Here is a 23,870-nt window from a genome sequence, read left to right as displayed (position 1 = left end):
CAATTTTCATTCTGGCGACAACTTCAGAATACATGTAACCCCACTTTTACACAAGGAGAATCTTCAATATGTATTTAATATTAAAATGCCATTTCCCTGGCATGGGGAGAACAGTCTCAGGAAGACCTTTTTCACCGTTGAGGAAATAACCATTCCATTCCATTTTCCATGTAAATTAAAGTAAAACTTAATTACATAAATGCATGTGATTTTGTCTATGCTTTCCTCTTCCCATTGGATTTAACATTTTTGTGCTCATCATAGCAATCAGATCAGATATATTTATATCTATATTTATATAACATTGATTGTTGCTGAAATTACTACTCTTACTTTCTGGTGAGTAAGCTGTTGAGATTTGATAGACTTTTCAACCATAGGCATTGGTTTCTACATGCATCCTTTGCATAACAGAACTCTTAAGGGCCAAAGGTGCTACTTTTTACTAACATTCAAAGCATAACTGTTAGAAAATATAACAGAAAGTTATACAGGTAACATAGTAAAGTCAGAAAATATAACAGAAAATTTAGAATAGATACAGAATAATGTCTTTGTTAAGGAATCATTTGGTCCCTGACTTTAAAGATGAAAGAGGCAACTCTAATTTAGAGAATACAGAGAGAATTTAGAGAATAAAGAGAATCTAAAATAAGTATTTAAACCTGTGTTGATGCCATTATACACTATTTTAAGTAAGTCTGCCAAATGGTAGGTATGGACCTGATAAGACACAAGTATCTTTGGAAGTTAACACTATTGAACACTGGTGTAATGCACCTTGGGTTTTGCTGTTTTTATCTAAGTTTTTGAAATACATAAAGGGTTTTTAATACATAATTAATTTGCTTGCTTGAAAAATATAGTTCATAAATATTAATTAAATAAACAAAGAAATTATAAAAACAGTACAGCATTATTTTATCAGTAAAATTCATGACACCATGGTAAATATTACATAAATGTGTTGGCATAATATAGGCTATAGTTACATTGACTTGGGTCCTAAATGACACATAAAAATTATGAAAATAAGAATACTAAAATAGTGTAGTCCTTTTTATATTTATAATGTTTAAAATAATTTATCAACTTCCCATTATAGTAGTATATGGGGAGATTGTATCATAAATAATGGACAAAAATTAAAAAATAAACCTTAGAATGACAATTGGTTCTACTAATAAAAATGAATTATGATATAAAACCTCTTTAGTCCTTGTATAAAAACAGAAAGCCATGATGCATGAAATTATATGAGATTTCTCTCTTCTTTCCTAGGTTTTATACAAGATAAAATTGAAAGTATTTCTGTTGGAATAAAGCCACGTACCTCAAACTGTATGATGGTGTTCTCATTTACACTGAGGTCCCGAGTGGTAATGGAGTGCTCACCCACTTCATTTGAAACAAACACCATGGCTGAATCTTCCTCGCTGTTATACAAAAAAAAAAACCAACAAGGAGTCCATTTGGGCAAGAGTTCATTGTGATTTGTATAGAGCAGTGGTTTCATTTTTTAGTTTCTGAGTTCAATACTTACGGTGCTCCCTTTGAAGAATATGGGCAATAGAGACCAATGTTACCACCAGGGTAGAAAAACCAATTGTCTTCTCTGGGCCCAAAGTCAAATGTATCCAGAAGCATGACAGGGTTGTTTAAATTATTCCCATCAATAATGAAGTCATCGATGATCCAGATTTCTTCTTTCTTACCTAAGGCATTTTTGGATAAAGCAAGTTTTTTCAATGGTGAAAATCAGATGGACATTTTGCTCTTTGGAAGAATGTAAAGAACAGAAGGAACTCAGTAACTACAGGTTAAACATATGCCTCTGCACAAAGAAATACTAACTATGTAACAGTGTATTTACAGTGATTATACTAACAGTATAGTTAAGCTTTAATCATATTAAATTGACATATAATGGAGCAGCCTTTAAAAAATATTTTATTTATTAATTTCTAGAAAGAGGGGAAGGGGGAGAAATACAGGGAGAAAAACATCAATGTGTGGTTGCCTCTCATGCACCCCCAAGTGGGGGTCTGGCCCATTACCCAGGCATGTGCCCTGACTGAGAATCAAACCTGCAACCCATTGGTTTGCAGGCTGGCACTCAATCCACTCAGCTGCATCAGTCAGGGCAGTATGGAGCAGACTTATTAATTCAAAAAAGATGTGACAAACAGCTTGTGAAAGTGTGTTGTCTTTTTTCTCATAGTGATACTACGGACCTTCCCACTGGTGAAAGTGAGCTTTGAGTTTGTTTTTGTGGTTTTGGGGAATATATAAGACTTCTGGATCTGTGAGCATGGGTAAGTCAGCCTGCAGGCTCAGAACAAGAGGTACACTCCCTAGTCTGTTCAAGGAGCTACTTATGACTTTTTAGAGTTAACCTATGGTTTAACATCATACTTTCGTCATGCTAAGGACCATGGTTATTAAAACATTGCCTAACGTTTAATTTTATTTGATTGTTAAAAATGACACAGAATAAAATACTCTGCTATATACTTTATTTTTTTCTTAATGCTTTAAAAACATTAATGTTTAAATATATGTAGAAATATACAGAAAACTAGAATTTTATTCTATGACTTAGGCTGGGTATTTAAGGAAGGTCTTACTAAATAGATAAGAAAGGCAAATCCAGGCAGCTTTTGTAAAAAAAAACAAAACAAAACTGTTTACATTGAACTGGAAACAAGGTGATGAGACCATGCCAAGCAGAAACCTTAAGATTTCCCAATATTGGTTTTTTACTGATTCCTATTTTTAGTATGATTCTTACATAATATAAAAATGATCTGTAAACAGGTGCCTGTTGAAAGAATCTGATGATTTAAATGGTCATTTCCCTTCCTTCCTTCCTTCCTTCCTTCCTTCCTTCCTTCCTTCCTTCCTTCCTTCCTTCCTTCCTTCCTCTTTCTTTCTCTCTCTCCATATATAGTTTTGAAAGCAGTTGGTGAAAACAATAAAGAAAAATCAGGTAAATATTAAAACATAACACAAAGACAATATCCTCTGGATTGTGAAACAGGTTATATTCTTTTTAGAATTTTTATTTGGTCTAAATATAAAGGATTATATTTAATATAAATATAAAAAGTCTAAAACATAACAGATTATGCTTTCTGTTCACAACAAGTTAAAAATACTTATTTTGATTTATTAGTTATAAAGGAAATACTCAAGTTAAATTTTAGAAATGGCAGCACATTGTTCTTATTTATTTCTACATTACCTCTGCAAAGAATCTACTTAATGTGATACCTCCATTCTTATACAGGCCATTAAGTGCATAATTTAGTAGAGTTTGGTGCTTTATAATCAGCAGTAAATAAAAATATAGGATGTGGTAAACATAAAAAATTTGTAAAATCATTTTCTTTAATCATTTCAGAATCTATTAAATTATACATTCCCATTGACCTATCAAATGAAACAAGTATATGTGATAAAAACATTTCATTTTTCTGCATTATCTGCTTGGTGTAAATCCCTCTCATTTCATCATAGCAATTTGTTATAATATTCTATCTCACTAATAAAATGCCACACTCAAAGAACTATGTATTTCTAAGCAATTTCAGCAAAAATGTAGTTACAGTTGATGAGTGCCTAATGGTAATGCTGGATTATTTTTTAAAAACCTTAGATCTGTGACAAAATTCAGCTATATTTACATCATCAAGAGAATTTATGAGTCAAATATGAAGAGATGATAAAGATACTCAGAAAGTTAAATACTCATAGGGACTTCTCAAAGTGAAGCATGTAAAATGTGTGTGATGAATAGCTAAACCACTCAGTTGATACACACTTCATCCCACCTTAGAAACAAACATGTTAACATGCCACAGTTTTCATCAGAAGAGAACATATGCATTTTTACCATTATTATAAGGTTGCCAGAGTCTGAATCTTGTAGCATTGGTTTGGGCAGTGTATGGCAAAGGAACATTAATGAAAAGTATGTTGGTCATTTGAGGGAAATAAAATTCATCCATCAGGTGCCAAGAGATGCCCCCATTGACAGAAAATTGTAAGAGAATAGAATGCGACCTCTCTGGAGTACCTAGGAATAAGATAACACAAGTATACAGTAAATTGTGCTAAAAATGGGAAAACAGTATGCTCTTAGACTATTCTTTTGGTATCAATACATAAGCTGGCATATATTCACAAAGAGGTTGTATAGTCCAAAAGCATAAGAGGCAACTTAAAGGAATGACAGGTTGAATTTTTTGTATGAATGTATCTCAAAAAACAAAACAAATCTTGAATTTTCACGTAATAGCATCTCTCTCTTTCCAGCTATAAACACGCATCTTTCTGTGTTTTATTTAGGAAATATGACATAAAAGATTTTGATTCTATAGGCATTGCAACTTTACAAAAAGTCAAACATTTAAAGATCAGGATACAATAAAAAAATCTACTTGAAAATTTGTTACATCCAATTGACATTATTTGTCAAGAAAGTTATTTAGTTAATATAGAAGGTCAGAATGACAGAGTTGGCTTTTTTGAATTCACATCTATAAAGAAAAACAAAAATTTTTATAAGTTAAAAAGTTATGCTAATTTTTATTTTATAATTATAAGTTAAAAACCATAAGTTGTATAATTTTTAAGTAAGTAATTCCTACAGCTAGAAAGTAGTGGTAGAAAAAGACTCAGGGACATAATGATAAATTTACCTACCACAGAACTAGTACTATTACTATAGCTATATGAAATTATTATAAAATTACTAATCTTACCCTTACATTAAGATGAATTTTATTATAGAAAAACATTTGTGAATATCCATGTACTCAAATTTGTTAGCTTTTCCATGCAATAAAATTTATGGACCTCAAATACATTATTGTGGATGAGGGATTGCACATGCACGCATGGGGGAGTTTTCTTGAAGGGAAATAATAAAATCATACTCATAGAAATGACTTACCTTTTGCTATAAATCTAAGTGAAAACTGGACATACATGGTATTGGTACAGTCTAGATCTCTTGAAACAAGCATCCTTAGTCCTTCCTGAAAGCAAAAACATATGTTAAGTAATCATATTTCATTTGAAAATTATTTTCTTTTGATTTTTCCACACCTAACTTGGATCAGCTAAATAACTGACATGTGATGATCAAGAAGCCATATTTGGTCTAGTTTAAAAAGAAAAATGTATCGGGAGATGTGGACAGTTACATGCAAAAAAAAAAAAGAAACTTGACCTCCAACTTACACTATACACAAAAGTAAACTCCAGATGGATAAAAGAAATACAAGTCACAATTCAATAAAAGTCCTAGAAAAGAACATAGGAAAATTTCAGATATTCCATGCAGGAATATTTTCACCAATATGTTCCCTAGAGCAAGGGATGTAAAGGAAAGAATAAATATATGGGACTACATCAAATTAAAAAGCTTCTAAAGAGCCAAAGAAAACATTAGTAAAGTGAAAAGGGAACCAACCATATGGGAAAATATGTTTGCCAGTGTTACAAGGGTTTGATCTCCAAAATATGTAAAGAACTCACATGACTCCACATCAGGAAGACAAATAGTCCAATTAAAAAATGGGCAAAGGACCTGAATAGACACTTCTCCAAGGAGGACATATACAGGGTCCATAGACATATGAAAGGATGCTCAGCATCAGAAGTCATCAGAGAGATGCAAATTAAAACCACAATGAGTTATCACTTCACACTAGTCAGAATGGCTATCATACAAACAACATACATACAATCAATAAGCAACAAGTGATGGTGAAGTTGTGGAGAAAAGAGAACCCTAGTATACTTTTGGTAGTAATGCAGACTGGTGCAGCCACTGTGGAAAACAGTATGGAATTTCCTCAGAAAACTAAAAACTGAATTGCCTTTTGACCCACAACTCCACTGCTGGGATTATACTCTAAGAATCCTGAAACACCAATTCAAAAGAACCTATGTATCCCAATGTTCATAGCAGTGTTATTTATAATAGCCAAGTGCTGGAAAAGGCCTAAGTGCCTATCAATAAGTGAGTGGATGAAAAAACTGTGGTACATTTAGAGTTCAGGCCAAAATGGAGGTGTAGGTAAAAATACTTTGTCTCCTTTCACAACCAAAAGAAGAATAATGACCAATTTAAAACAATAATCAACCAGAACTGCCAGAGAATCAAAATTCATGGAAGTCCAACAACCAAGCAGTTAAAGAAAAATTTATCCAGACTGGTAGGAGCGATGGAGATGGGCAGCCAGGGCAGAGAGGATGAGTGGCAAGGCAGTGGACCAAGTGGGTGAGGCAGGGGCTGAATGATCAGGAGGTCCCACATTTGCATGTGGATAAGCCAGGAGGAACAACGAGGGAGACAGATAGATGAGAAACCCAGGGTTTAAGCTACAGAAACTAAAGGCTCAAAACCTCTGTCTGTGAAAACTTGTGGGGGTTGTGGCAGTGGGAGAAACTCCCAGTCTCACAGGAGAGTTTGTTGGAGAGGCTCATGAGGTCCTAGAATGTTTACAAACCCAGCTGCCCAGCAGTCAGCACCGGAAGGGCCCAATTTGCTTGTGGGTAGCGGTGGAAGTAATTGAAAGTGGGGCAAGAGCTGAGCAAGTGGCTTTGTTTCCTTTCTGACCACCCCCCACATACAGCACCACAATCCATACATGCACTGATGTGGGTTGCCCTGCCCTGATGATTACCTAAGGTTCTGCCCCTCAAAACTTAACAGGTGTACCAGGATAAACAAATATGGCCCAAGTGAAAGAACAGATCAAAACTAAGAAAAAGAACTAAGTGACGAGGAGATAGCCAACCTATCAGATGCAGAGTTCAAAACACTTGTAATCAGGCTGCTTATAAAAATGGTTGAGTATGGTTACAAAATAGAGGAAGAAATGAAAAAGTAAAATAAAGAAAAATATACAGGGAACCAACAATGAAGGGATGGAAACTGGGACTCTGATCAATAATTTGGAACAGAAGGAAGAAATAAACATTTAACCAGAACAGAAAGAAGAAACAAGAATTTTTAAAAAATGAGGAGTGGCTTAGGGAACCTCTGGGATAACTTGAAACCTTCCATCATCTCAATCATAGGGGTGCCAGAAGGAGAAGAGAAAGAGCAAGAAATTAAAAAATTATTTGAAAAAATAATGAAGGAAAAATTCCCCAATGTGGCAAAGGAAATAGACTTCCAGGAGGTCCAGGAAGCTCAGAGAGGCCCCCAAAAATTGGATTGAATAAGAAATACACCAAGACACATAATAATTAAGTTGACCAAGATTAAGATAAGGAAAGAATCTGAAAAGCAATAAGAGGAAAGGAGAGAGTTACATACAAAGGAGTTCCCATCAGACTGTCAGCTGACTCCTCAAAAGAAACTTTATAGGCAAGAAGGAGTTGGAAAAAGTATTCAAAGTCATGAATGGCAAGGACCTACATCCAAGATTACTCTATCCAGCAAGGCAATCATTTAGAATGGAAGGGAAGATAAAGTGCTTCCCAGATAAGGTCAAGTTAAAGAGTTCATCATCACCAAGCCCTTATATATAAAATGTTAAAGGGACTTATCTAAAAAATAGAATAAGATAAAAACTGTGAACAGTAAAATGACGTCAATCTCACAACTATCAACAACCGAACCTAAGGAACAAAAACAAAATAGGCAAACAACTTAAATAGGAACAGAATCACAAAAGTGAGGATCACATGGAGGGTTATCAGTGAGGAGGGGGAGAATGGGAGGAAAAGGCACAGGGAATAAGATGTATAACTGACAGGCACAAAATAATCAGGGGGAGGTTAAGAATAGTATAGGAAATAGGGAAGGAACTTATATGTACAACCCATGGACATGGAGGCAGAGGAAATGCTGGAAGTGAGGCAGAGGGAATGCTGGAAGTTGGTGGTTGCAGTGCAGAGGGGGATAAAGCGGAGAAAAAATTGGGACAACTGTAATAGTATAATGGATAAAGTATACTTAAAAAACAAACAAACAAAACCCTGTGTTACATTTACACAATGAAATACTACGCAGCAGAAAGAAAGAAGGAACTCCTATCCTTTGTGAGAGCATAGAAGGAACTGGAGAGTATTATGCTAAGTGAAATAAGCCAGGTAGTAAAAGACAAATACCATATGATCTCACCTATAAGTGGAACCTAATCAACAAAACAAACAAGTGAGCAAAATAGGACCAGAGACATGGAAATAAAGAACAAACTGACAATGACCAGAGGGGATGGGAAAGGTGGATAATGAGGGAAAGAAGGGGAAGGGTCAAGTCAAGAAACATGTAAGGAGGACCCACAGAGAAGACAAGGGGGGACAGAATGTGGGAGGTGCGATGTGGGTAGGGCAGGGGGGAGAAATGGGGGGAAAAGTGGACAACTGTTAACTGAACAATTAAATAAAGGGGAAAATTGGATAGTTTCCACTTTCTTAAAGGCTTTCATTTTCTATGCCTGAATGACACAATTTTATTACCTCAACTCTTAATCAGACTTTGCTGTGACTATAAAAAGCAGTGCAAAAAATGATAGCATTACATATCTATAGGCCTTTTTATTTTATTGTAGTGAGTGGGTATTTATTTATTTATCTGTTTATTCATTTATTTTTCCATGACCATTTATCCCCCCTTTACCCTCTTTCACCTCCACCCACCTCTTTCCCCTGCAATCAGCACACAGTTGTCTGTGACTGTAAGTTCTCTTTCTTAAAAAATAGCCTCCTCTGATCACAGCATGCCCTGAAAGGACTAACAAGGAAACAGATGAAAAATGTGCCAAGTGCTCCTGCTGGAAGCTGGGAACTAATAGGTAACTTTTTCAGGGTCCCTACAAGTCTTAGGAACCTATTACCCCTTTGCACACTCTGACAGCCCCGGGAGCTCTCATTCAGGTTGTCACAATCCCCTTCAGTTGGTCAAGTTAAATAAAGCATAACTAAGCAAATCCTTGTGCCTTCGCGGTAACTGCTCATGCAGAGAAGCCAAAGAAGGAGGAAAATGATCACATTAGCTTTTGTAATTTTTTCTGCTAATTAACTATTTTTGGTTGCCTGGGATTGAGAGCTCCATGGCTTGTCTTCTCCATGCATACACAGGATTGCTGTGACATCTAGTAAAATAAAATTTCACTATGCAAATGTCCTATCATCCAAACGGGCCCTTTAGTTTCTTATCTGTGACTTCTGTGTGAAGTGACTCCTCAGTGGTGGAGGGTTGTGTGATACTGAGTGGACACTGACAACTGATTTCTTAATTATCAATCAACAAATACTAAATGTAATTTTAGCTAGGCAATGCAAATTCTTCTTCTTTATAACATTTACTATAGAGCACATTCCTCAATAGCTGACAAATTTTAAATAGAACTGATTTTGTAATAGCAACCATATATTGTCCACAACATGCTGTGTTCTAAAACTGACACTCACTACATGCACCTAGCCCTCCTAAGGGAAAGGTATTGTCATTATGTTGCAGGTAAGAAAATGGACATTCAGAGAGACAGTAATGGTTTATAAGTGTAATGGCAGGGTTTGAACCTAGACATGTCAGATTCTGAAATTTATCCTCCATCCTTTATCGGCATTTTGTTTATTACATCATCTCTTGGTTTTAGAAGAAGACATCCACATAATATTTAGATTTTGATAATTATTTGATATTATATAAGGAAGCAACTGCATTTAAACCCATCCCTGAACTTCATGAAGCATAAATTCAATCTTCCAGGATTGAAGGTTGTCATGTAAAAAGCCTTAGATTTCCAGTCTTTGTTTTTCTTTTATACCTGTAACTCACTGTCTGCAGTCTGACAACTAATCAATGCCTGTTCTTCATGTCAGGGTCATCACACTCCCTCATGTGCTTATAAGCACTGAGCCTCGGATATTTTTACAGCTTGTTTCCATGTGGAGGTTGAGGTTATGGGGAAAGGTAGCTTCTTCAGCTTCTAATGAAAAAGCTTTGAGGTAATTGGTTGATAGATCGATCCAGCTACTAAACCCTCCTTGCTAATATCAAGATAAAGGAATATGAGTGCCCTTCTCCTTTGATTATGGAATGTAAGTATAAGTTGTTCCAGAAAAGGACCTATTTTACACTACATTTTGTAAGAACAATTTTGTTGAAAGTGAGTGTGATCTACAATACGAAAGTATCTCTCCTTTATATTTGCAGTACTCATTTATACTTCAGTACTTGACATTGATAATTACATGGTGAATCTGTCAGGCCCTGCTCCTACCTATATTCTAGTTCATGTAGATATGTTTCCTCTTTCATTCTTTTTCCAGGTTGAGTAATCCATTTGTGCTAAATGTGAGGAATTCTTTCTTTTTTAAACCAGTAAGTTTTTTTCACTGGGTTGAGAGAGAGAGAGGAAGGGAGGGGGGGAAGGAAGGAATGAGAGAGAGAGAGAGTGGTATTTATTGTTCCACTTATTTATGCAGTCATTGGTTGGAAAATTGTGATAAATTCTTTTGTATCCAATAAGATATTTTAACTGATACTACTCCCAAACCTGTAAACATTTTAAAAAGACTATCATTTCATTTTTCATGAGAGAGTGCCTTTTTAGGTCAAACTACAGCCTGCTGAATGGCACACACCGAGCCTTCTCTACATCTTGCAGAGCTGATGGATAATATGTCTAAGATGTATAATGCTTGATTGCCCTTGCATTTGGATGGCTAAAAGGGTATATAAAAAACTGTGTCTTCGATTTATAGAATCTAGGTTAATTCTACTGTTTAAAATTTTATCAGGGAAAGATATTTGAATTTTGAAAACTCACAGGGCTTCTCCTTTATGGTATTATCAACTGCTTCAAGCATATCAGAGTTGAGCTAGTGGTAATGACAGCTAAAGCCTTAGACAAGACTAAAAATCACACATACACAACACACACAGTACAACAGTTCTTCCCATTCTGAAATGTTTTATCTCAATTTCCTGGTTCCCTCATAACTCTTCCCATTCTGAAATGTTTTTATCTCAATTTCCTGGTTCCCTCATAACTCTTAAGGACTTGTAAATCTGTTAGACTTCCTAAGCATTTTTTCTTTCTCATCCCAAACTTGAGAAAACTCTGAATTTAAATAAGGCTGATAGGCATTATCTATTAACTATAATTGAAAAGGTTCCAAGGTGTCTAATTTTCAAGTGTTAGGTGTTAATCATTAAGGGTGTATAGAAACCCGTGCTGATTTTTGTTAAAGATTTCATTTGCACACCTAGATTAGCTGATTTCCCCATGCTGAGAGAGACGTGATATAGCATGTATCCACATCTGAAGATGTGCCAGCTTAGCACAGAGTGCCACCCAATTACTTGCTATTTCTCTAACCAGATATCTGGGATGAAAAACCAAAAGTACTAACAATGCTTGAGAATACTATTTAACTTGATTTAAATCTTTGGTTTTGTCAAGGTCACAAAATTATTCTATAAAGAGAGCAAAGGCCTTTCATAAACCACTTAAAATATTGCAAGTTAAATATTCAATAACACATAAAGTGTTACATTCTAGAAACTGCATCTGCATAATTTTTATATCTATAATTCAAGAAGAAAGTAAAGAAGTCTGAGTATCAAAGCAGAGGAAAATTTTTATGCCTAAGCAATCATAAATAATGCACTGAATAGAAGAGGAAAAATGGTTTGGGCTAGAAGACAATAATTATGTATAAAATAATACATCATCTGAACAGATTCAGAAATGCATCTGTGTGGAGGAGTGACTGGAGATAGGAATTTCAGTAGTTGTTTAGAGAAGTAGAATATTGTCTGACCCCTTTAAAAATGAGAGATGTTCCAGATTTGATGGTTTCACCATTCAGATTTCCCCGCTCTGCACCATATACTTCGGGCCAAAGGTCAGGGTGCAAGTTCCCATTGAAATCATCCTTAAGAATCGAGGGCAGAGGAATGAAGAGGAACACAGTAGGCTCCACCAAAGCCCTGGTCACACCTAAGAAAAAATGAGTGGAGAAAAGGCATTATTTGTGCTGAGTTCAGGAAGCCATTTTTATTTTTGCATTATAAAAAAGGAATTGCCAGTTTTATTCACTTACACACAGCGTCCAGCATCACAAATCCCTCGTCCTGAGCACATCCAAGGGCACCCTGAGGACAGCACAACATTATCTATAGCCCAGGTGTCGGCTCCCACAGTGTAGTTGGCCTGAATCCATCTGAACCGGGTCCTGGGAGATCTAACCAAGGAAAACACACTGAGTTTGACAAGAAACCTTGAAAGCATGAGAACATTTATATTTTCTCCCGCTGTTTTCAAGTGCCCTCCTCCAGGTTCCAGTTCCCTCTTATTTAAGACACTTGATTTTTTTAAAGATTTTATTTATTTATCTTTAGAGGGGAAGGTAAGGAGAAAGAGAGAGAAATATCAATGTATGGTTGCCTCTCACCTGTCCCCTGCTGGGAACTGGCCTGCAACCCAGGCATGTGCCCTGACTGGAAATTGAACCACGGTTGTTTGGTTCGCAGGCCCGCGCTCAATCCACTAAGCTACACCAGCCAGGCCTAAGACACTTGATTTTTGTACCAAGTATTGGATTCTGTTTCCTCTTACAACACAAACAAGAGTATAGAAAGCAGACTTTTAAAATATTTCACCATTTCTTTCATATAAGAGCCTCCAAATACACGTGTGAGGTGGGGAAGTTATTATGAACTATCGATTTGTTGTGTGTTGGAACTACATGCAGATTTTAGTTTTTGCTTTCAGGCTTTCACTGCTATTCAGAACTGGGAAAGAGACCCTGGGTGATGAACAGGAGGAAAAGTTGACACCTTACAAAATTCTTGCCATGAAGTCCCTGTTCTACTGCCCCTAAATGGTTTGTGAGAGAGTAAATGGAAGTCCTATTGGACTTCTGCTCCCTAAAGTTGAGTACTGGAATGATGTGTTGCATCCCTATACCTCTTATTATACTTGCAACCAGTTATTTGGAATGTACTGTCAGAAGACCACTTTAGCCAGAAATGCATACAGCCTAATCAAACAGCAGTAGCAGCCTCTCATTAGGGAACAAATTATACAGCAGAGTCTTAGTCAGTTATTTGGAACTTGGAACACAGTCTTCTTTAAGTAGAATTTCATTAGTAATTTTTCAAGTGCTATTGCTTCCCCTATAAAAGTTCTTCAGTGCAACAGAACTGCTAGTACAGTGGCTCTAAAATGGAAATCTAATCATGTCACCCCTCTGCTTAACACCCCTCAAATTGTTGCTCAACACATGTAATGTCAAGGCCAAACTGCTTCATATGATACACATGGCCCTTTCTTCATCTGCCTTCTTCCCTCACAATTATACTGACAGCAAGGAATCCTTGAACTTCCCCATGAACTCATGTTTTTTTCTGGTCCCTCCTATGAGCCCTCTTTGCTTGCGCAAGCTCTACTCACTTATTTATGCTCAGCTGAGACATCAGCTCCTCCAGGAAGCTCTCCCCATTCTCCCAAACTGAGTTGGGAAACACCCCTTTGTTTTAATAATATCCCTGACTATTTACTTGTTATCATTTAATATCATAAATAACTGCTTAGATGTCTGTTATCCTAAATAATATGTGGTGTCCTGGCACTAGCTTATTTGTGTTATATCAGAAGTCAGAAACACAATAGAGATTTAACAAATGTTTGTTGAATAAAAATAAAGTGAATAAATCAGCTATAAGGAAGCATCCTTTAAAGCTCTGGGGTCCATAGAAAACTATTTTAGGTTAAATTTTAAATGTTTTGGTTTCATGCATTGTTTTCTGATCTTTGGTTGTGCTTCTCTGGATCAAAATTGAACCAAGAAAACAAGAAAGGCTATAACTTTTTTAATACAGAGAAAATTTGATGCAAAGAATGTATGCAGTTAGTGGCAGAACTGAGAAGCCAAGAAGCCAACAGGGGCAGTGAGGAAATCAGAGTTTATCAAAGTCAGGTAGCCACTACAAGTACAAAGTTGGAGGGACAGAGGGAGGAGATGTTGCTGCTGTCCAGGGGTCAAGGTCACATGAAGGGCCATCTGCAGAGCCACTGAAGTTGGCCAACATGCACTTGAGACAGAAAAGGAGAGGGAGGAATATTCCGGTTTACCTCTACTTCCACCCTCCCATCTCTTGCTAGTGCATGCCACTGTCTAAATCTATCAGGAAGCTAGCAGATGCAGGAGGCTGGCAAACGCAGCCAGCCGGAAGAGGCAATTCAGAACAGAGCAGTAGAAGGAACTGCAGGGGCCTGGGGGAGCGGTCCTGGATAGCACAGTGTCCAACCAGCCACCATAGTGCACCTTAGTGCCTAGAAAGATCCTAAAAAATCCAAATGCCTAAACCACAAAAGTAAGAACCTGCTATAGGCCTAATACAACTCTTGAATGTGATCTGAAATGCTGGTGAGGGGAAGAAAGAGGTAAAACAATATGAACATTCCCAAGGAACCAACCTTTTATTCTTAGTGGATAATGAGAGTTCAAACAAACAAATGGACAAAAAAACTGAAGATACTTTTCTATATGTGAGGATTTCACATACTGTTTAATGTGCATAAATATCTGTCTAGTTATTGGGAAGATACTTATTTTTACAACAGTTTATAAATGAAATCTGGTAGGCAGCCTTCATGTTGCTGATGAACAGCAAAGTTCAGCCTTGAAAAACTTTTAGAACTCCTAACCATATTTAAAAATTGCAACCTAAAGTATCTTGCACTTTTTTTCCTGGCACATTCTGTGCATAATTTTCATTGAGGAAATAATAGAATTGCCAAGTGGGATCACAATTATTTTTAAATTAGGTGACAGAAACCTAAAGTTCTGACATGTAGCCAAATGACAATTCTCACATGGTAAAGGGTGGAAGGTAGACAGTGATCCGCTTCCAATTCTGGAATCTTTCCGAGGTGTAAATTGAACTCTCTGTGTAGTGCAGACAGCCAATGGTTGGAGGAACACACTCTTGGGTGACAAGATGCCAGTCCCTGCCATTGTTCAGAGAATACTGGAGTTGTACACTGTGGGAGTCGCTGAAGGGCTTGCTACAGCCCATGCTCATTTCAAACTGCAAGAAGGTCGATGCTGACACGTGAAAGTCCCAGGTCTCAGCATAACGAGGTTTTCCTACAAAAAGGAAAAATTTAATGGGCAGTGTATAATTGTGCTCTTTTTTATTTAGCATTTATGCCCGTCATGGACGCTTTCAGTAGCAAATGAAAATCATGTCCTATTAATGCCTCATATGTGCTTCGACTTTATGTCTTATGGTAGATATTTTTATTTGATTAGCATAGACTTGAAAGTATGGAAGGCGGCTAATTGGAAAAACTTCACAACATTCAGAAGGGCTGACATTGCATCTTAAGTCTGTAATTCTGCAAATTAGGAAACATAGGAATGTTTTCAGATAGACATATTTTGCTCTTAATAAAACTTAGTCGTATTATGTATGCTCTGTGAAAGACAGTTCCAATGAAAACTGTCATTGGGTGAATCAAGTTATATTAGAGGACAATACAACTTTTTCCCCCTCACGACGGGCAGTTATGCACACAATTTTGTATTAGAAAATCTCCTCTTGGGTTTTAGTTAATTTAGTCCTTTAGTTAATTAAATATTCTCCCTTAAGTGAAAATATATACCCATGTTTTCAGTGAATATCAGAGCAGTATCCAAAGACAGACAGTCAATGCCAACTTGACCTCCTTGGATTCGATACCAGTTGGCTTGTAAATCTATAGAGCCATCAAATTTGTCTTGAAACCCAGTTTGAGAGCTGTCATTCATTCCTATAAGGACATCATCCAAGGCCCACTGGGCTGAATGCTTCCCTGAAATCGGATGAAGAAAAGCGTTAGAGAAAGTTCATTATTATACAATGTGTGTATCTTTATGACCGTGCTTTAAAAACGAATTGTGTAGAAATTGATAGCAAATTAAAAAACACATAATACAATGTAGCTTTAACTACATAACCTAAATGCTATCAGGAAAGTTGGGGTGAGAGGTGAGCAGTAACTTGCCATGTTGGGGTTGCCACCATCGAAAAGCTGTTGCAGGTGTCTTAGCCTCCCGTGGCAGGTCAATGGAAATGATCTGTGGTTCCAGAAAGGACATGAAGTCCAACTCTCGAAGCAAATGCCAGACTATTCCATTGTCGTTTGAATACTGAACAACAAGCCCTGAGTTAAAAGACATAAATCCAGTTACTTGGACAGCTTTCCTAGAGGCAAAAAAGGCAACGAACAGTATTTTCTAAATGGCAAGACTGCAGCAGAAACTTCAAATTGCATCTCATAGAATGAGGGCACATTCATCTAAGTTCCAAGGAATGAATTAGTAGACCTGAAGGCTCATCAATTTCCTGACAGTTTCTAAGGCACCAACCCCGAGCAAATGGGGAAAAAAATACATAAGCTCTTTTAAAGACCACTCAGCTTTGTATGAGCAATGAGTAGGTTGGTAAAGGGAACATAAAAATCCACTCTAGATTGTGTATTTGAATTTTAGATTCTGTCCTGATTATTACAGTCTCATATCATTATTATACACTCAGAAGAAATATCTCAATCTCCCCAGCACAAAATCTAGTAGTGCTGTTTTCTGCTGAAGCCCTGGAAAGTAAGCAAGGCCAGATTTGAAATTCTATTATACAGAAGAATTCTTTACCAGCATTCCACACTTTGTTAGACCTTGGTCACTGAAGTCTGAACCAAGCCAAATTATTAAACGGCAAAACAGAAGACCACACTCCTCTGTATCACCCTTTCCACTTTCACTTACCCCCTCCACTCAACATCCCTCTGCCCATCGCCAGAGTGACATGATTTAGGGACCTGCACATTAAATTTGATGGCACCTCATGTGCTACCCCTGCTACTTCTCCTAGAAATATTTTTATTTTAAAAGAGGACATAGGGAAAGGGTGATGTTGAATGTAAAGGAAAATTGCTATTGATGAAATAGTGAAAAGCAACAGGAGATATACACACACACATATATATTTGATGGAAGGGATAGAGGGCATCCTATCAAATAATATATATATAGATATAGATTTGACATCTATATGATCACCTATTCCATAACTGATCCTGAAATGGAAACTCCATATAAATAATTATGGTGGGATACTAAAGTAATTCTTGAATACTCACAGAAATTGTCTAGTAAAGTTGTATTATATTAATTTTATTATATTCTAATATTTTTGGAAAATGTTTAATTATTCATGGTGCATACAATACTTCTTAATTCCCTCATTATTAACTGACCAGAATATTTCAATCCTCTATCCTGCTGGATAACAAAGAGTTTACTAAAATTAAACTTAAAGAAATATTATAATAAAATATAAGCAAAGCCCTTTAAGGCTAATTGGTAGCACACAGAATTATTGTCACTGTATCTGACAAGAGATGAAGGCAGGAACAATAATGGCTAATATGCAAAAAATTAGAAATCTCAGGAGAATCAATTCTGCCATATTTAACAGAGAAGAAATCATCATTTTTAGTGAGGGATAAAAATAGCTCAAAGAATAGAAACTCTTTGGGGAGATAGCATGTTGTATACAGATATAGAGATGGGCAGGTAATGCTTCATTGGGTGGAGGTAACACCCATGTGTTGGAGAAGAGAGAGAGTTACATCAAAATCTTGAAGAAAATGGACATTAGGCTGCTTTTAGTGCTTATTCTCATTAAGTTGAGGAGTGTCTGGCGAAACTCCAATCTCCAACCTTTGATGCTTGCTCAAAATATGCCCTACGTGTTTTTAATACAATTTTGGGTGGCAAAAAGAGCAGGCACTCTAAAATTTAGTTTTACTTGTGGCTATCAATTTATGTAGCTATGGTTTATATTTATTTATATTTTTTAATATTTTATTTATTTATTTATCTTTAGAGGGGAAGGGAAGGAGAGAGGGAGAGAAATACCAATATATGGTTGCCTTTCGTGTGTCCCCTGCTGAGAACTGGCCTTCAGGGAACTGGCTTGCAACCCAGGCATGTGCCCTGACTGGGAATCAAACCGCAATTGTCTGGTTCGCAGGTCTGCACTCAATCCACTGAGCTACACCAGCCAGGGTGCTATGGTTTATATTTAATAAGGTGAGTGGCAGGGTAAGGAGAGAGTAATTTAGTTGTCTGGATGATCTATTCAGGAGGTAAACTATAGTACCAGAAACTAGGCAACATGACAATAAAACCCTTTCTAATATCTTCTACTTGAAAGTATTGTCCAAGGACCAGAACCTTTATCACCTGGGAACAGGCTCTATCTTCGGTGGTTTTAAAACATGTCTCCAAATTCTTTGACATTCCTCCCTTCAAGAAGTGGAGCTTCATTCTCCACTTTTTGAGTGAGGCTGGATATAGTAACTTGCTTCTAATAAACAGACTATGGTAGGGACGACAGCATGTGACTTTTGAGACCAAGGCATGAGGCATTCATTGCACTTTCTTCCTGGATCTCTCTCACGATCTCTCACTCTGAGGAAAGCTAGCTGAGAGGTAATAAGGACACTCAAGCAGCCTATGGACAGGTTCACACAGTGAGACACGGAGGCCTCTTGCCAACAGCCATGTGAGTTGTCTTGGGAATATTGCAGGTCCTCCTGCCCTAGCCGAGTATGCAGATGGCTGTAGCCTGTCGGCTTTTATCTGGTGTGTAGCCTCCTGAGAAATCCTGAGCCAGAACCACCCAGCTAGGCTGCTCCTGAATTCCTGACTTACATGAATTGGAAGATTACAAATGCTTGTTGCTTTCAGGTGCTCAGCTTTGAAGTAGTTTGTTAGGCAGCACAGCAGCCCAGGCCCTACTGAATCAGCATCTGCATTTGAACAAGGCTCTGAAGGGACTCGGATGTACACTGAAATATGAGAGGTGTGGCTAATGAGGTCTGTACTCCATTTGGTTTGTTTGTTGCCTTTCTCCTCATTACTTTTTTTAGGAGAGTCACAGACACCTTCAAGCAGTAATACAGTCTGCAGCCATGAGGACCCCCTAATACCAAAGGACAATAAAGAAGTGTGTCCCCGACAAGTACAAGAGTGGAGAAATGAAATAAGGGGAAACAGCAATCAATCTCCGTATTTCATGTCAGTTGCTGAGCCTCATTAGCTGTGTCATCCAACACACTGTACATGTAACCAAACCAAGCTATTTTAGCTCATCTACCGAGAGTCATGTAAAACACTTCTCTCTTAAAATTATAACTCCATCTGCATTCTCCCCATCTTACTGAAAATAGCCTAATTTTTACTTTAATTCCAAATATGTAAATTGAGACTTTAGCTTAAGTGAAAAATCTTTACTTTTATCACTGAAAAAGATTTGTTCAAGGATTTAGAGATTTACATTTTAATAATCAGTATTTAAAAAAATAAAGATTTTATATATTTATTTTTAGAGAGAGGGGACAGGAAGGAGAAAGAGGGAAACATCAATGTGTGGTTGCCTCTCACACGATCTCTATTGGGGACCTGGCCCACAACCCAGGCATGTGCTCTGACTGGGAATTGAACCAGTGACCCCTTGGTTTGCAGGCCTGTGCTCAATCTACTGAGCTATACCAGCCAAGGCTTAACAACTGGTTTTTAATAAAAGGCTAAAACATGCCCATGGGATGTGAATTATATGGCCAGCCGTGAGTTCAAGAAAATGACTCAAGAGTAGCTGAGCAAAAGTTTCTTTTCTTCCGCCTTGGCTGCTGTGGCTCAGTGGATTGTGCACTGGCCTGCAAACCAAAGGGTCGCTGGTTCAATTCCCAGTCAGAGCACATGCCTGGGCAGTAGACCAGGTCCCCAGTAGGGGCTGCTTGAGAAGCAACCACACATTGATGTTCCTCTTCCTTTCTTTCTACCTCCCTTCTCCTCTTTCTAAAAATAAATAAATTAAAAAAATTTTTTTAAGTTTCTTTTCCCTAAAGGGATCCTAAGGGAATTTCCTCCAAAGGGCAGGTAACAGCACTATAATCAGACATTAAATAGGGAGGAGAGCCTCACATCTATGAAGAGTGGATGCTCCCTGTTATACTTTGCTCAGAGGTCTTGTTTGTTTGTAGCTCATATACAAATGTGCATATGGATTTGTCATTTTCAGAAGAGTTATACACACAATTGCTACTCTATCCCAACCACAAACTGTTTTTAAAATAGTAATTTTATTAAAGGGGCTAAAGAAAAGATCAAAATACCTTACCAATCAGGAACAAGGACCTGAGGACAGGACTCTGTCCTTTTTTGCACTCCTCAGTGCTCCTATCTCTGCATGGACAAAGTATGTGCTTGAGAAATAGTCATTTTTCAAACTTTATATACTTTGTGTAGGGTCATCTTGTAAAAACTTACCATGGTATGCTGTTGGCTGGCCTAAAACCTTCAGGTGGTTTCCACACACATGGATTCAGACCCCATCTCCTTACCATGGCCAGCACGACCCTGCAGGGACCAGCTCCTGTCTGCCCCTTATACAGACCACTGTTACAGACCAACCTCTGAGCTGCAAGCCACACTGGCCTTCTTTCTCTTTCTCCAACACCACAGTTCTTTTCCACCTCCTGGCCTTTGTTGTTTCTTCTGCCTGGAAAACTTCCCTTGAGCTGTGCTGGCTCCTTCTCATCCTTTAGATTTCCATTTAAATGTTACCTCCTCGGGAAGCCCCCTCCCAGACCATTCTATCTGAATCAACATCTCCCCCACATAAGTTTACTTTCTGTCTTATCAGTTTATTTATTTTCATCTAGATCATCAATCTAACATCTGCTTATTTCTTTTCTTTATTGTTTATTTCTAATTCCTCTCACTAAAAATTCCCCTCCTTACGGGAAGGGGTTTTGTCTGCTGTGGTCAATAGTGCCACACTGGTTCTTCCCCTTGTGGCAATGGTAACTTGCACTTCCTGTCCCTGTCAATGCACTCTCTCTTTCCATTTGCTACATGGATGACAATATCCAGAATCTACCTGGCAGCTGCTTCATTATTCTGGGTGCTGGAATGAGGACCTCAGATGAAAAGGAAAAATCTTTTCATTTTGTTTTAATCCACTGAGACTTATTTAGAGGGCTGTTTGTTATTACAGCACAACCTAGCTTGTCATGACCGATGCATAAATCTTTTGGTGACGCTGTATCTGCAGCATACTAGAACAGTGTCTGGCTTAGAGCAGCATCTTAATAAATAATTGTTGAAGAGATTAGGGAACACAAAATGGTCTATTAAAGTTTCTAGACTGCTACTCAGGGAACAAATGATCTGGATAATCAGCACTAGACTAAAAGTACTGAGATACTCAGAAAAAGTCATGAAAGCTTTCAGTTAGTGCTGATATGGCCAAGGATATCTAGAATTGATGAACAGAGCTATCAGTAGCTCTACTGGCTAGTGGGTACTGCTTAACCCAATACATTTTACAAAGCCATGCCTGAAAGAATAACAAACTTGGGAGCTGCAAAACTCTCCACATGCCATCTATGAGATCAAGGTTTTGAGGAGGACCCATTTGAAGAGCCCATAGATTTTGTGATAGGAGCCAATTCAGAGTCCTTTAAGAAACCTCATCATATTTGTAGAGCTCCTGAAGGCCACCCTGTATGCTTGTAGCCTTCTGTATTTTTTCAGAAATGAATCACTGAGGCAGAAGATGGTATGGATGCCTAGAGAGAGTAAAGGCCGGGGCAAAGAGAGAGGCGGTATAGCATGGTGGTTAAGTCATGGAGCCAGTGTGTGGTTTGAATCCCTGTTCATCCATGTACTAACTGCATGATCTTGGGTAAATTACTTGACGTCCCTGTGCCTTAGTTTATACATCTGTAAAACAGGACTACTAATAGTACTTATGGCAAAAGGGTATGATAGAAATTAAATGAATTAGCACAGAAAAAAACACCCAGAAGAGTGCTTTGCATATAACACATGCTCAGTTAAAGTTAATGTTTATTATTACCAAGAATTGCTCCTTCTACCCAAGGATTCTAGTAGCCCCAGGACATTTAGGGCAGAAAGTAGCATTTCATCTGCATTCAGTAATGCCTTATACAAATAATTTTCTAGCCCCCACACCAAATGTAAAAGTCTCTGCTACTCTTTTCTCTCTGTAGAAAGTTATAAATGATTGGTGTTTTCTAAAACAAATATACTTTGATCCAGAACAGACATGATGTTTTTCAGGCTTAAGGATCTGGATGAGGAATCTTGGAGATCATGGCTCTATGCAGCTGCCAATTCAATGATGGGGGACAGAAGAGAAGGAATAACTCAGGGGAGTGGGTCAGTTTGCAAAATCCTGGCCATTAGAGGCTGTAATTTCTATTACATATAGCAGCTTACCTTCATTTCTAGCTCTTGGTTTGATGCAAGTAATGCCTGAAGTTTTGCTTCCAATTTGTATATAAAACTGAACGAGTCTGGTGGGGAAAAAATTTAGTTTACTTACAAATAGGTAAATTTGTGAGAGATTTGACACACAAAATACAAAACCCTATAAAAATCTTAGGACATAAAAAAATCCTATAATTCTTAAGCATTACATTTAAACATAAAGGACATATGACCTGCAGAAACAACAGAGATTATATAGTAAGTTATTCTGTAACCATTAAAAATTAATTCATATGAAACATTAATTTTATTTTGTAATAATGATTTAAACAAAAGGAAACAGTTTAACCTCACTTCATTTTGACCGTCTGATATAATTAGATGAAATCACTGAAATGGGAATTCCTTAAGTCAAGATAATATCATTCATTCTTGGAAGCTGAAGATGGGGAAAAAAATCTAACATTAAGAAGATGAGCTCTTTGGTCTGGACTGAAGAAGCAAGATGAGGAAGGGAACATCATCGCCGTGGTAGCACTGCAGCACCATGCACAAGCTGTGCTGCTGCTGTGGCCCCAAGGTCCCCCACCTGCTGCAAGGGCAGCTTCCCCTCGGAGAGGAAGAGGAAGTGCAACTGGATGGTTAAACGAGAAAACACCGCTGAGATTGGTCCGATGGGGCACCCAACACTATATACTGCAGATGCATATTCAGGCATGGAGTCCCTGCAGGAAACACACCTAAGCCCAACAGGGCAGCATGCAGTTCATCTTAAGAATTTCAATGATTAGTCACAAAATAACTGTTAGTTTCAAATAAAATTTTTTAGAAGAAGCTGAATGCTGCATTTACTTGGGGCCAGGTAGTTACCCATATTACAGATTTAGGCTCAGATGGACTCAGCGTGAATAAAATTATGCCTCAGTCCCCAGTAAACCAAAGGAGAGTGCCCACAGGACAGGCACCCTTCTGAGAGGAGGACTCGGAGGGAAGGGCAGAGGTGGAAAGCAGAAAATAGGACAGAACCGTAGATTTTAGTGAGAATAAGGTCTAAAGGTGCCCAACATTTGTTCACTTTTATTTCTTCAATTCTCAAATAATTTAATTGGTTTAAAAAAAAAAAGCACAGTTCTATTTTAGGTGTGCTACTATTATTTCATTTGACCTTAAAACCAAGCCATTATTTGTTTTACCAGTAGGTGTCAGTGTAGGTATTTTAAATTTCTGGAGCAGTTTTTATTAAGTGAACACAAATAAACTGAGGTAAACAGGATGTATCATTTTTGGACAAAAATATAAAGTTGAAAAAATATTTGTCTTACCTGGTATTAAAAATAATATTAAATTGTCTTTGTAATAACGCAGTGCTTTAGAAAACCAAGCTGACACAGCCTATGTGATTAATATATACTGACTACTGAATTGTGGTATAAATTTTGTAGAAATGACCTATTTTATTACAGACCTGAAGTTACACTTTATTTTTACATGTTGAAATCTATCAAGAGAGACATTATCATGTAAATCCTCAATAACAGAAT

The 23,870-nt window shown here is 37.4% G+C and overlaps 1 protein-coding gene across 1 annotated transcript in view; it reads right to left on the bottom strand.

The window, feature by feature from the left end:
- RELN (reelin) overlaps positions 1-23,870 on the bottom strand; it is a 573,805-nt gene that overhangs the window by 81,510 nt on the left and 468,425 nt on the right. Inside the window, 11 exon segments of the mRNA XM_053668927.1 lie at positions 1,334-1,436; positions 1,544-1,715; positions 3,896-4,078; positions 4,958-5,042; positions 11,800-11,937; positions 11,939-11,978; positions 12,082-12,222; positions 14,859-15,132; positions 15,651-15,839; positions 16,032-16,190; positions 22,339-22,415. Of these exon segments, the coding sequence (XP_053524902.1) occupies positions 1,334-1,436; positions 1,544-1,715; positions 3,896-4,078; positions 4,958-5,042; positions 11,800-11,937; positions 11,939-11,978; positions 12,082-12,222; positions 14,859-15,132; positions 15,651-15,839; positions 16,032-16,190; positions 22,339-22,415 (1,561 nt within the window).

Source organism: Artibeus jamaicensis, unplaced genomic scaffold (genome assembly GCF_021234435.1).
Source record: "Artibeus jamaicensis isolate MK-2021 breed Jamaican fruit bat unplaced genomic scaffold, CSHL_Jam_final contig_518, whole genome shotgun sequence".
Classification (NCBI taxonomy): domain Eukaryota; kingdom Metazoa; phylum Chordata; class Mammalia; order Chiroptera; family Phyllostomidae; genus Artibeus; species Artibeus jamaicensis.
Note: the sequence above shows the minus strand (reverse complement) of the source record. Positions and strands in the feature narration are given on the sequence as shown.